Here is a 12,498-nt window from a genome sequence, read left to right on the forward strand (position 1 = left end):
AACCCACAGAATAAAACAGGTATAAATTACAATTTAATTACAATGGCTTTGCGTCTGTTGTTGGGAACTTAACAGAAGCTGTGCACCAGCAGGTAAAGTAGATTACTTGGCAACAATTTACTGGTATCTGACGGGTGGTCTGGAGTGAGACAGTCAAGGATGTTTTTAGTCTAGTCTCGAGGAGCAGAGATTGATAGCTTGTGCAAAATCTCTGGCTGTAAATAATGAGAGAATTTCATTATCTCATGACTGGAAGGAGAATACATACCTGTAATTCTATTAAGCCTTCCCACGCGGTGTCATAATCAGTTGAAGTTAAGTGAAACAAATAGCCCTGGGCCACTGATAAAACGTTCAATTATGTTTTAAAAGTTCAATTGTCCAGACGTGAGTACAGCATGGAACCGAATACCCACTCTATGTTAGGCCAACCCACATTGTGGAGATGAAACAATGTGGAGGACATTATATCAACACAGCACACTGTATAATACACAGTACTCCCCAGAGACTTCTCCCGCCAGAAGCTACACTATCATGATGATAACACAGAATGACAGGCAGTCTTTTTTCACACAAACAGTCGTTTCGCCCACAAATATACAGTCAATTCACTTTACAGCATATCCTGGGAAGCGCTTCGAGACGTCTCGAAGACGTGAAAAGCGCTATATCAAATGCAAAGATTATTATTATTATTATTTTCTACCCCCTTCACAGTGACAGCCTTTTCTCTGTCCTTCTGTGTGTGTGTGTGTGGGGTGTGTGTGTGTGTGTGGGGGGGGGTGGTGTGTGTGTGTGTGTGCTTCTCTTTCTTTCTCTGCGTTTGTATGTGTGTATGTGTCTCTCTCCGTTGGTCTCTCGAGGTCTGTTCCTACCCCTCTTGACGCTCCGAGATGCTACCCCACATTAAAGGTGCTATATTTAGATAGATTTACATATGGACGGAACCCGTCATTTGTGGGGGTGAAGGGTGACGGGGCATCCGTCTGTATTTGCCATATAATTTCTACATAATACAAACTTAATAAGCCTGCAGAAGCACCAACAGGTCCTTTTTCATCCTTGTCAGTTAGTTCATTTGCGAACCTCAGCCTGGACCCGACCAAGCGAGGCCCAAGAAAAAAATATGCAGGGTTAATGGCTTCAGTGGGGAACTGCTTGACCAGAGAAAAAATAGGAGCAGACTGAAGGAAAACAGCAACATTTGCGCCGGGAAACTACAAAGGCTGCTTCTGGTGGTAGAGGCACAATCCATATTAGGTTTCAAAAGGAAACTAGATAAAAATCTGAGAAAGAATGGGCGATAGGGTAGGTTGACCACACAAAGAATGGCACCTCCAACAATGCAGTGCTCCCACCCCCCACCCATCCCAGCACTGCATCAAGGGTGTCAGCCTATGAGCTCAAAATCCCAACATGGGGCTTGAACCCACAACCTATGACTGAGGCATGAGTGCTACCAACTGAGCCAGGCGAACATCGGTACGTTAAATCTCCCAAATGTCGAACACTGAATCTCCAATGTTGGCTCTACTCTCACGTCTCTCAGTCTCTTAAATGTATAACACCCAACGACTCATGAGTAGTTGGTGCACCCATCAGTTAATGATGGCGTCAGCTTGGCTCAATCAGTAATCATTCCTCTCCATAGTCAGGAGTCATTCCCCAAGGCTGAACAGGGCCACAGCCCAACTATCTTTAGCTGTCAGACTGGCTTAGTTGGTAGCATTTTTCCCTCTGAGTCCGAAGGTTGGGGGTTCAAAGACCCACGTCAGAACTTTTGAGGTCATGGTCTACCCTCAATCTAGTGCAGAGCTCGGGGAATGCTCTATTACTGGAGATGCCACTCTTGAAGATGAGGTGTTAACCTGAGGTCCCATCTATCTGTTCATTTGGATGTTACAGATCCCATGGCACTATTCAAAAAGAGAAAGCAGTTTATCCCAGTGCCTTGGCCAACAATCCCTAGATAAAATAGGTCATTTGCTTTGTGACTGATTGCGGAACACTGCAGTGCGCAAATTAGCTGCCATGTTTTCCTACAAAGTCACTACACTTTACAAACATTTTGTGAAGTTCCTTGAGATATTACAGGCCCAAAATTGTTGCTAGTGGTCCCCACAATCATAGGAGCTCAACTTCAACAACAACAACTTGGATTTATATAGCGCCCTCCACGCCGGACGGCGTCTCAGAGTGCTTCACAGTAACGGATCCCGGGGCCGAGCCGGGTGGAGGGGGAGGGGGAGGAAGGTGACCAAAGGCACGGTCGAAAAGGAAGTTCTTCAGCCGAGCCCTGAAAATAGGAAGAGAGGGGGCGAGGCGAAGGGAGTGAGGAAGGGAGTTCCAGAGCCTCGGGGCATCATGGCTGAAGGCACGATGTTGTGAGGAGAGAGGAGGATAGAGAGGTTGGGGGGGGTGCAGAGGAGTGGAGGGATTTGAAGACAAGTGTGAGGATCTTGAAGTCAATCCTCTCTGGGACAGGCAGCCAGTGCAGTCTGGCAAGGACTGGGGTAATCGGGGAGCGGAGTTTCGTGCGGGTGAGAATGCAAGTGGCAGAGTTTTGTTAAATATGGTTAATCTGGATTTTAAGGATGGTAGTGGAGGGGAGGCCGGCGAGGAGAGCGTTAGAATAGTCCAGCTGAGAGGTTACAAAGCCATGGACCAGAGTTTCAGCAGCTTTCGGGGAGAGGTATTAGCGGAGACGGGCGATGTATCGGAGGTGGAAGAAGTTGGTGCTGGTGAGGGACCGGATGTGGGGGAGGAAGGATAATTGGGGGTCGAACCTGACGCCTAGATTGCGTACGGGTTCGGAGAGTTTTAGGGGGAGGTCGGGCAGGTGGTGGAGGTGAGAACCATGAGAACTTCGCTGGCAAAACCCTCTGTATACTCCACAGTAAACCTTAAACTCGGCAACCACAAGAAACCACAAGAAACTTAAGAGAGAGCAAAAAAAAACCCACTATCACTATCAGTTTGATTTCTTCAATTTATCCTGTGAAGTGCTTTGAGACGTCTCAACGATGTGATAAGACGCTACGCTAAATGCAAGGAATATTATTATTATCCGTCAACAACGGCTTACCTACTCGTCTTGTCCTGATGGACTCAATTCCCCCGTCTTGTTGGGATTCCTGTACATAGTTGTCTAGATCCAAGAGGATTTCCCTAAAACCAGTGTCGGTATTAATTTGAAAACGAATACCATCAGTTGCAACAGCTGATCAAACTTAGACCAAGTATTATGGTTGGTACAGAACGTATGAGGAATGTGCCTTTTTCATCGGCTGTAAAGGCCACAACAGCACAGCAAACCAATGAACAATCACAAATAGTTTAGTCCCACAGGTTTCAGTACAGGATTTATGTTAACAATGGGTCCAATCCAGGACAATGGAAATAATTTCACAATAAGCAATTGCACGACATCCACTTCATTGGATGAATGCAAAACGCCGTATCCGATATGAAAATGCTTTTCGAAAATGTACTGACAAAAGCTAAGCTGCACAGATGGTCGTGGATATTAAACTGATTACCACATGAAAGGTTTCTGCCTCTCCACTTAACGATCCATTTGTTATTGAATTTATGCTTTTACATGTGGGTGAAGGAGCAATGTCGTCAGGAATTTCTAGTATGCAAGTCATCAACGCCTCCGTAAAACAGTGGGCAAGTTCAGAACATTGTGTTTTTAAACAGAGGCGAGGGCAATTATAGTCGCATCCAGCACTGTTCACATAATTCCGATGATATCTTCTCATGTGAAATAGCTTGTACCAAAACGAGGAAAAAAATGCGAGAAAAATGACCTCACATGGCAGTTTTCTGAGAGGAGTTTCTGGGAGTGGTATGATTTAGGAACTGGGCGATGCTGTGATTTCTCTGTAAGGTGCTGTGACATCTATTTAGTTTTCTTTTTCATTTGATTAAGTTTCACATGGCGAGGTTACGCCTGGAATCAGAGACACTGCTCAGTTTGGAAAACAGCCAAGATGGTACATGCCGACCTAATTGGGCACATGACACAGAGCCTAATCCTGTTCCACATGATACCCACATACTATCAATTTCCAACAGAAGATACTGGAAAGCAATTTTTCTGGCTTTTTGCCTTTCCTTCCTGGATCAATAATAGTAATCCTTGCATTTGATACAACGCCTTATCACATAGTTGAGATGACTCAAAATGTCCCGCAGGATATACTTAAAGTGGATTGACTGTAGTTTGTGGGCAAAACACGGCAGCCGGTTACACACAGCAATGTCCCACAAACAGCCATGGAGTAAGTGATCAATTTTATTTGGGGGATTTGTTGACCAGATGCTGGGAGAGACTCCGTGCCCTTTTCAAAGAGTGCCATGGGATCCTGAATGTCCACTAGAACAAGCAGATGGGACTTTGGTTTAATGTCTCATCTGAAGGACGGCATCTCTGACGATCCAGCACTGCATTGGAGTGTCATCTTAGACTATGTGATTCCAAGTCCAGACACGGGTTTGAACCCACAACCTTCTGACTCAAGAGACGAGAGCGCCACCACTGAGCCGGGCTGACACACGAGGTTCAAGGGCACTGAAGTCAGTTGTACAGTATATTCTGTGAAGCGCTTTGAGACGTCTCGAAGACGTGATAAGCGCTATATCAAATGCAAGGATTATTATTATTATTATTATTATTATTATAAAACACGCACATACACAGAAAGATGCCCACGTGCAAACTCACAAACCCTTAAAACTGAAGCTAATTTTTTTAGGTCTTGTAACGTAGTCAAACCTTTGTCTTCGGCTCAAAAAAAATGCTTATTTTTTCTTCTTCCTACCATAATATTTGTGCATAGTTCGCAAATGATTTCATGAAGCTAGCAACAACGATAAACAACCGACTCTACATTGAATCTGTGGGGAAAAAGAACATATTGTTTTAATGCACCACTTGTTCCAAACAATGTTGATTATAAATCACTTCGGCCAGCTATCTGCCATTAGTGGCAAAACAATCAATCCCTCGAGAGGACTTCTGCGTGTCGGCGATAAAGAGATTCCATCTCAGCATTTGTAGGCTTCATACCAATTGCCGTACACTTGGTCTTCAGTAAGTTGGTATATTTGGTACATTTATTATATTACATATGTGTACATCATGTAATCCAGTAAGTTGGTTTGTCACATTCACTATATTGTATATATTTTACATTATGTTCAGCAAGTTGGTATATTTGTATATTAGTTCAAGATCCTCGTCCTCGCTTTCAAACCCTCCATGGCCTTGCTCCCCCACCACCCCACCTCCGTGCCCTGCTAACCCCACACCGGCCTGCCCGCAGGCTCTGCGTGGCGGACTCTGGCTCCACATTAAACACCATCGTCGGTCTGGCCTTCAGCCTTTCTGCCCTTAACATTTGGAACTCCATCCCACAGTCCCCTTGTCTGGCACCCTCCCTCACCTCCTTCAAGGTCCATCTCAAGACCTTCCTCTTCGACCGCACCTTCGGTCAGCCTCCTACCCCCATCCCTCCTGCCATCCACCCTCCTGATCCCAAACTCCAGCTCGGGTGCACATCCTTGAACGTCCAGCGCCTTGGGAAGTCCTCCCAACGTGAAAGGCACTATATAATTTGCTGTTGTTCACTCTGGATGGCAGGAGGATTAATTGCACAGTTGCCACTCAAACTGTGTCACGTTAAACACATTTTGGGGGAAAATTCCTTTTACACAGTTCCACATTTCCAAAGTGGGTTATAGATGTGAATGTGTACGACAGAATCTTTGTTTTATGCTCTGGGTCCCTGCAAACCTTCCGAGGATCTTTCCAGCTCCATCTGGGATTGGCTGCAGTACCATTTTGAACAGCATCCGAGCATCAAAACTGAATCCACATAAAATGTGGCAGCTTTTTGGCATCAAAAATGTTCTTTTTGACTGGAGCATACACTTCTCAAATATCTTACAGAAGTTTCAATACTACATTGAAACTTTGCTACCACTCCCTCAGTAAATATTCAGGGTATAAGTCAACAGAACTGCTTGGCTGAGCCCTCATACTTCTACAGTACAGGAATAATAATCCAATAATCCTTGCCTTTGATTATAGCGTCTAGGAAGGAGTCTAATGGAAGCAATTTGAACACAGTTATATGAAGACATTTATGTGATGTCTTTTTAATTCTCATTCCCATGAAGCTTGTGAGGAAATACATCAACGTGTCACTTCAGGGTAGAATAGAAATAAGGAATTCAGAACCTTATAAAGGATTAAATTGGGACTTTGAGTTCAAAGTCTCGGCTGACGCTGGAGGGGATAACACTGCATTGTCAGAAGTGATGTTCTTTGGAAGAGACATAAAATCGGTTTGCTGTCTGTTCAGGTGGACATTATGTACCTCACAAAACTATTGAAAAAGCGATAGGAGTTTCTCCACGTGTCCTGGACAACAATCCCCCAAATAATATTAGTCGTTCACATCAGGGCTCTTTGTGGAACACAGTAAATTTGCTACCCTGTTCACTACAATATGCACAGTCACTACACTTTATGGTAAATCCTGAAAAGCGCTTTGACAATTCCTCCTCACATGAACATCATTTTTATTTACACAATAAACCGAGCTTCAACGCACTGGATCCCCATTGGCAATAAAAGCTCAAACTGTGCCTTATCAGGACCTACGTTCAGGCAGGTGGACATCTCACCGTCAATAGCCCTCATTAGTTGGTCTTCATTAATTCATTAATTGACCCAGATGTGTGCCGGGTCGAGAATAATATGTGAACCCCATCAGACCCACTGAAGGCAGCTCAGCGATTGTTCTTCTGAGTAGCACTTTAAATGACCATTTAACTCGGCACCCAGTCATGCAACCCGTACATGTGTGCCAGTCAGAAATATTATTCATCTTTACATCACATGCATATCTCACTGGTAACATTCGGCATAAATCTCTCTATTGACACTTAAACAATTTATCCACCTGACCTATCTACTTTTCCCATTAACCCAAACATAGCAAGACACCCCCACTGAAACACAAAGTGACGCATGCTTTTTCTGGTGAGTCGGGTATCTGCCACATTCTGAAATTCATCGTCAGGCTTAAACGTAGCCAAACCAAACGGATAGTTCCACTGCCCTCGGGCGTTCAAACCGGCTAAATTCCTGGAGCATGCCTGCCGTTAAAAGCTCTCCTGCTGCGTTTCGAGCTGGGACCACCCTACACGTTAGGGCCTTGGCTGGCTGGGGTTAACGGGAGCTGAGCAGGAATGGCTCCCGGTCGCTAGTGTTTACTCCGTCCTTGTTGTTGACTGGCCAGCCTGTCTGTCATCAGCAGTTCTCTGGAGAACTGCGGACCCGCCTGGCTCGGGCTATGTACCAGTACAAAATTATGAAATATCCCATTCGATGCTGATTGTTCCAGGCCCTTTAGGACCATTGGAATGTCACGTCTGGAATGCAGTCAAGCAACACCGAACAATACAATGTTAGTTTGACACATTGCCTTTCGGAGCGTCGAGCTCTTTGGCTTCCTGCTTTTGGAAGGTTGCCATGGTTGTGTTCTCCTCAGCTCAGGGTAACAAACAAACCAGGCAGCGTCGAGGCAAAGTAGCAGCGGCCCATTTAAATTGTCAAGTGGCCTAATACGTTTTTTTTTAAAAATCACAAAAATAAAAAACCTGGATCAATTAATCCCCGCCCCCACCCCCCCAACACCACCACCACCGTCGCCATCGTCCTCCCAAGAAAATTAAACTTCACCGAATGACAATCGCAAAAGAAACCAAGGGGGAGGTACGACAACTTACATTTATACAGCACCCTACACGCGAGGTAGCGCCTGGGAGCGCTTAACAGTGGCAGAGCTTGAGTCAAGTCAGGGAGAGATGCGAGGTGACCACAGGCACGGTCAAAGAGGAAGGTCTTCAGGCATGATCTGACAACGGGCAAGGAGGGGCCAAGGCGGAGGGAACGAGGCGGGTAATTCCAGAATTTATGGTGAATGTTGGCAAAATTTGACTTTAAAGATCTTTATGTATAACAGTCAAAATGATCTGTGGTGTGCTGTAAAGGGGACTGTGTTGTCAGGGCCAAATAACTTTACTGACACCACAATTTGTTTTGACTTCTTTATGGCACCTAAAGTAGCGTTAAGTTAAAAGAAATGCACTTCCGTTGCATTCTTTGATCATTCTCCACCTCGCTTCACTGGTTCCCAGGCAGAGTATACGATAAGTTGCATTTCATTTACGAGGATTGTGAAGCAATGTCTGTTTTAACAATCGATGGAGCAGACAGGAGATGACAAGAAAACAGGCATCCATCCACACAACTTCCAGATTGTGGCAAAACTTTCCACGTTCCGTAACTTCATTTTACACCATTCCAACACAAGACACAGGAGCTCATGGTAACACAATGACCCTTGATTAACCGAGCACTGAGTGATAGTGTAGCTGGTAAATGATTAAATATTGCTAGAGACTGAACGTACGGTACATTCACCCACAAAATAGACAGTCAATTCACTTTACAGCATATCCTATGAAGCACTTTGAGACATCTCGAAGACGTGATAAGGCGCTATATCAAATGCAAGGATTATTATTATCTACACAACAGGCATATCTGACTGCAATAATGTTAGAGGAGTGCAGATTAATCAGTTTATTCATTAACTAAGGTAGTTCGAAAGACCAAATTACATTTCCCTTTGTGAAAGCAGAATAATGACATCCATTATCGCTGCTTAATAATTGCTAAATAACTGAGTCTTACTTCTCCTGCCCAGTTATCATGTTGTTGTTGTTGTTGGTCAAGGAAATAGATATAGACGGTATAATGCATGGGACAGATTTAAATCTGTCCAGGTAGATAGGAAGAACTCCTCCAATAATTCAAGCTGACCAACACAAAACTACCTTTACGCACCTACCACCAGCGATAGATGGTTGATGTCAGGAATCAAAAAGGCACACTAGGTCAAGCAAGTAGCGTTCCAATGTGGTGTGGTTGAGGTGCATTCCTACAGAGCTGAACCATTTCAACAGGGAATTGAATGGATTTGTGATGGTAAAAGGGTTTGGAATTGTGAGAAACAAGTGGAATTTAGAAATGGGACCCTCTAGATCAACCCATTGCCTGTGGGGCCTTCAAGAAGTGGCCCATCGAACGTTCACACTTGTCTCGGTGATTCTGTTTTAAATCAGTGTTGTTGTGTCCAGTAGTGATGAATACTGAGTGGTGATGTTGATGGTGGGGCCATCAATGAAGAAATATTCAATCAAGACACGTTATTCGGTTGGCGAGATGGAACTATAGCGGTCTTGCGAGGTCGATGATGATTATTGTTATTACTTTTATCATTATATAAAAAAATTAATGAATAATAATGATCCCTACAGATTTGTTTTGATAAATGGCAGGATCCAGACTTTGCCCTTAGTATTCATTCAGTGAAAAATACAGTCGGAAAAATATTCAATCTTTTTCTTAAAAGATCACAAGATTTGTTCAGATGAAGAAGATCCTTCCGATCTCATCCCTCCAGAATATAGTAATTCTTTACAAATGAAAGTTGGGAAAATTCTACTCGACTGGAAGGAGCCGGCACAGATATCATGGGCCGAATGGCCTTCTTGTGTGCTGTACATTTCCATGCTCCTGTGTTCTACATTTCATGAGCGTGTTGGGGATAAAGCATGTCAATGGGATTGAATTGATCTGCTTCCCCTGGAGTCGTTGCGGACTCGATGGACCGAATGGCCTCCTTCTGTGCTGTACATTTCTATGTTTCTCTATGTTTCTTCGCAGATGGTCAAGAAACAAACATTAGTTGTGCGTTCCTGTAGGACTGAAAGCACTTACCTGAACAACTATCAGCTTAGTTTGGTTTGCAGGGGGAGAGTCTGCATCTTTCACATTCTCAAAGAAGAAGTCGTAGTTTTCCAGCATGCTGGCCATGAGCTTGTTGGAAATATTTTGCTCTTTCATTCCTTCAAAACCAGGGGAAACGCTGCAGGGTAGAACAAAATGGAAGCATGTTACTCACAGTATCAAATATAATACACAGTGGCAGCTATTTATCCACTATACCCACTGGACCAAACTAACCAAGTCAGAAAAATCAGAGCACAGTCTGCCCTGTTAAGCTTTGAGCCAGGATTAATGCGAGTTATTTTCTTATTCGAGTCGGGCGCATTTCCAGAAATCCCGTGACTCACGGCGTCTCACGATATTTACAAAATAATATTTCAGTAATGATAAGATCTGATACTATTTCAACTCCTTTCACAGTGTAATAGCGCCTCGAGCTTAAAAACCACACAAATTGATCACTTTGACCCTGTCATCATCATGGCATTCACTATTGGCACCCACCTCGTCTCCCCCCGACCCTTCACTCGGATGGATTACATAGACTAAAACAGCTTTGAGCACAGTTTAAGGATTTATTCAGTTTCGAATCTCTCATGGTGCCAACAAACTTATTGAACTTTTCCCCTTACTCAATTCTAGTCTGCCTTAAACTCCTTCCCTCCCTCGACACCCCTGTCTTGCCCCTCTGCCACTTTGCCTCTATTTCTGAACATTTCGCCGCTGAACATTTTGTTCCCGATTGTTAAGTGTTTCACTCTACGGAAGAAAAACAGTCAACAATGCCAAAAATATTAAACAGCGTAGTCAAGGGGATGAAAGCATTGATGATGTTAAGCTAGGAGAACGTTGCGACGTACAGGATTTGCAATTAAATAAGGCAGTGTAGATTACACAGCACGTACGGCACGTCTACAGTAAATAGTTGAATATTCTATCAATTATTGAAACGTTCAATCAAATATTCAGAGCTTGAGGTCCTCAAAATCTCAGTTTGTACCACTATCCATCCTCGCAGACCAGGACAGCTCCAGAGGTCTGATATGCGACTTGATTTTTGCCTGCAGGGCCACTTTGTTTGGAAATTTAAGATTGGTCAGAATTGGGGAAAATTCTTTCATTCGGCTTGAATTTGGCTTGTTCTTCAGGACTGCAGAAAGCCAGCTTCCACATTAAGCCTGCGAACCCAAAATGTTGCGCAATTCTGCACCACCTTTAACTGATAAGACAAAATGGGTAATTAGGCCACCATCCCAGCGCCTCATCATCCCACACTATATACAGTCTATCCGCTTTACAATATATTCTGTCAAGTGCTTTGAGACGTCTCAACGACATGATACACTGCAAAATTACATTTGTATCGCGCCTTTCATGTTGGGAGGAAGTCCCAAGGCGCTGGACAGTCAGATAAGGCGCTATATCAAATGCAAGGATTATTATTATTAATTTGTATTGCATCATATATGAGACTTGTGTTTAATTTTTGCTCTCCAATGAGTTATTGCCTTCCTTTGGGTACTACAATCAGCCCGAGGTTCTTTGTATGAAAGAGGAGACTAGTAAGGGTTTTGCTCCTGATGCCAGCCCAGACACCACTGCGAGAAAGGACATAGAGAGGGCAGGTTAGGCCCCACTTTACACGACATTCGCTATGTAGGTTTCCACATGAAGAATGGGTTCTTGGGAGGGTGAACCACAAGTCAGTACTTTCAAGAGTGATGAGGAGAAAACTGGAAGAGGAGCTGGAACTTATTCTGCACAATGTCAGGTCACGCTGATATATACCAAACAGTTTCATTAAAAAAAATCGGATGGAGTAGCTCTGTCTCTTAGCAGATGAGAACCATTTCCTCACCGAGAAGGAGGGACAAGTGAAAGTTATGGTGCTCTCAGACTATTCCTACTACCATAATAATAAAAACAATAATCCTTGCATTCGTTATAGCGCCTTATCACGTCTTCGAGACGTCTCAAAGCGCTTCACAGGATACACTGTAAAGTGAATTGACTGTGCGTATTTTGTGGACGAAATGCGGCAGCCGACCGCGCACAGCAGCGTCCCAGTCACCCGCAGAACGGCATCGGTTTCAAACACATTCCGTTTTCACGAGTGAGCGACTTAGCTGGAAATGTTAATATGTACAACGTGTACGTCGAGGGCATCACGAGCTGTTCTCCTGGAATAATGGCATGCAGTCACAAACGCAAACGAGCTGCATGTGCTTCCCTTTGACTCAGCGGCTTAGGAACGCTAATACGCTGTCGCACAAACCCTGAGCCTTCGGCTAACGATAAGCCGAAAGTGTTGATTCTCCCCCCTTTCAGCGGTGGGGGAGAGAGAATCAACAGCTTTCATTCTTCGCCGTTATGTATATATATCTGTATCTTTTTTATTATTATTTCTTAATCCTTGCAATACAAATTTACATTTATGTAGTGGCTTTCAGGTTGGAAGGACGTCAACACGTTTAAACAATACCAGCCTGGCACCCGAGCTTCCGTTATTGAAAGTAGATTAACTATTCCATTTGGAATAACTTCCAAAGTAAAAAGGCCTCCAATTATATTAAATCCTGTAACTCTCTGTGAATTCTGTTTGTAAAGAGAAGCCGTTCTGCCCA

At 43.9% G+C, this 12,498-nt stretch overlaps 1 protein-coding gene across 1 annotated transcript in view; it reads right to left on the reverse strand.

Annotated features, from left to right (window-relative positions):
* Positions 1 to 12,498, reverse strand: part of fam13a (family with sequence similarity 13 member A) — a 131,708-nt gene that overhangs the window by 87,799 nt on the left and 31,411 nt on the right. Inside the window, exon 5 of the mRNA XM_042336444.1 lies at positions 9,866 to 10,013. Within this exon, the coding sequence (XP_042192378.1) occupies positions 9,866 to 10,013 (148 nt within the window). The remainder of the gene's footprint in view (positions 1 to 9,865; positions 10,014 to 12,498) is intronic.

Source organism: Callorhinchus milii, unplaced genomic scaffold, assembly GCF_018977255.1.
Source record: "Callorhinchus milii isolate IMCB2004 unplaced genomic scaffold, IMCB_Cmil_1.0 Scaffold1, whole genome shotgun sequence".
Classification (NCBI taxonomy): Eukaryota; Metazoa; Chordata; class Chondrichthyes; order Chimaeriformes; family Callorhinchidae; genus Callorhinchus; species Callorhinchus milii.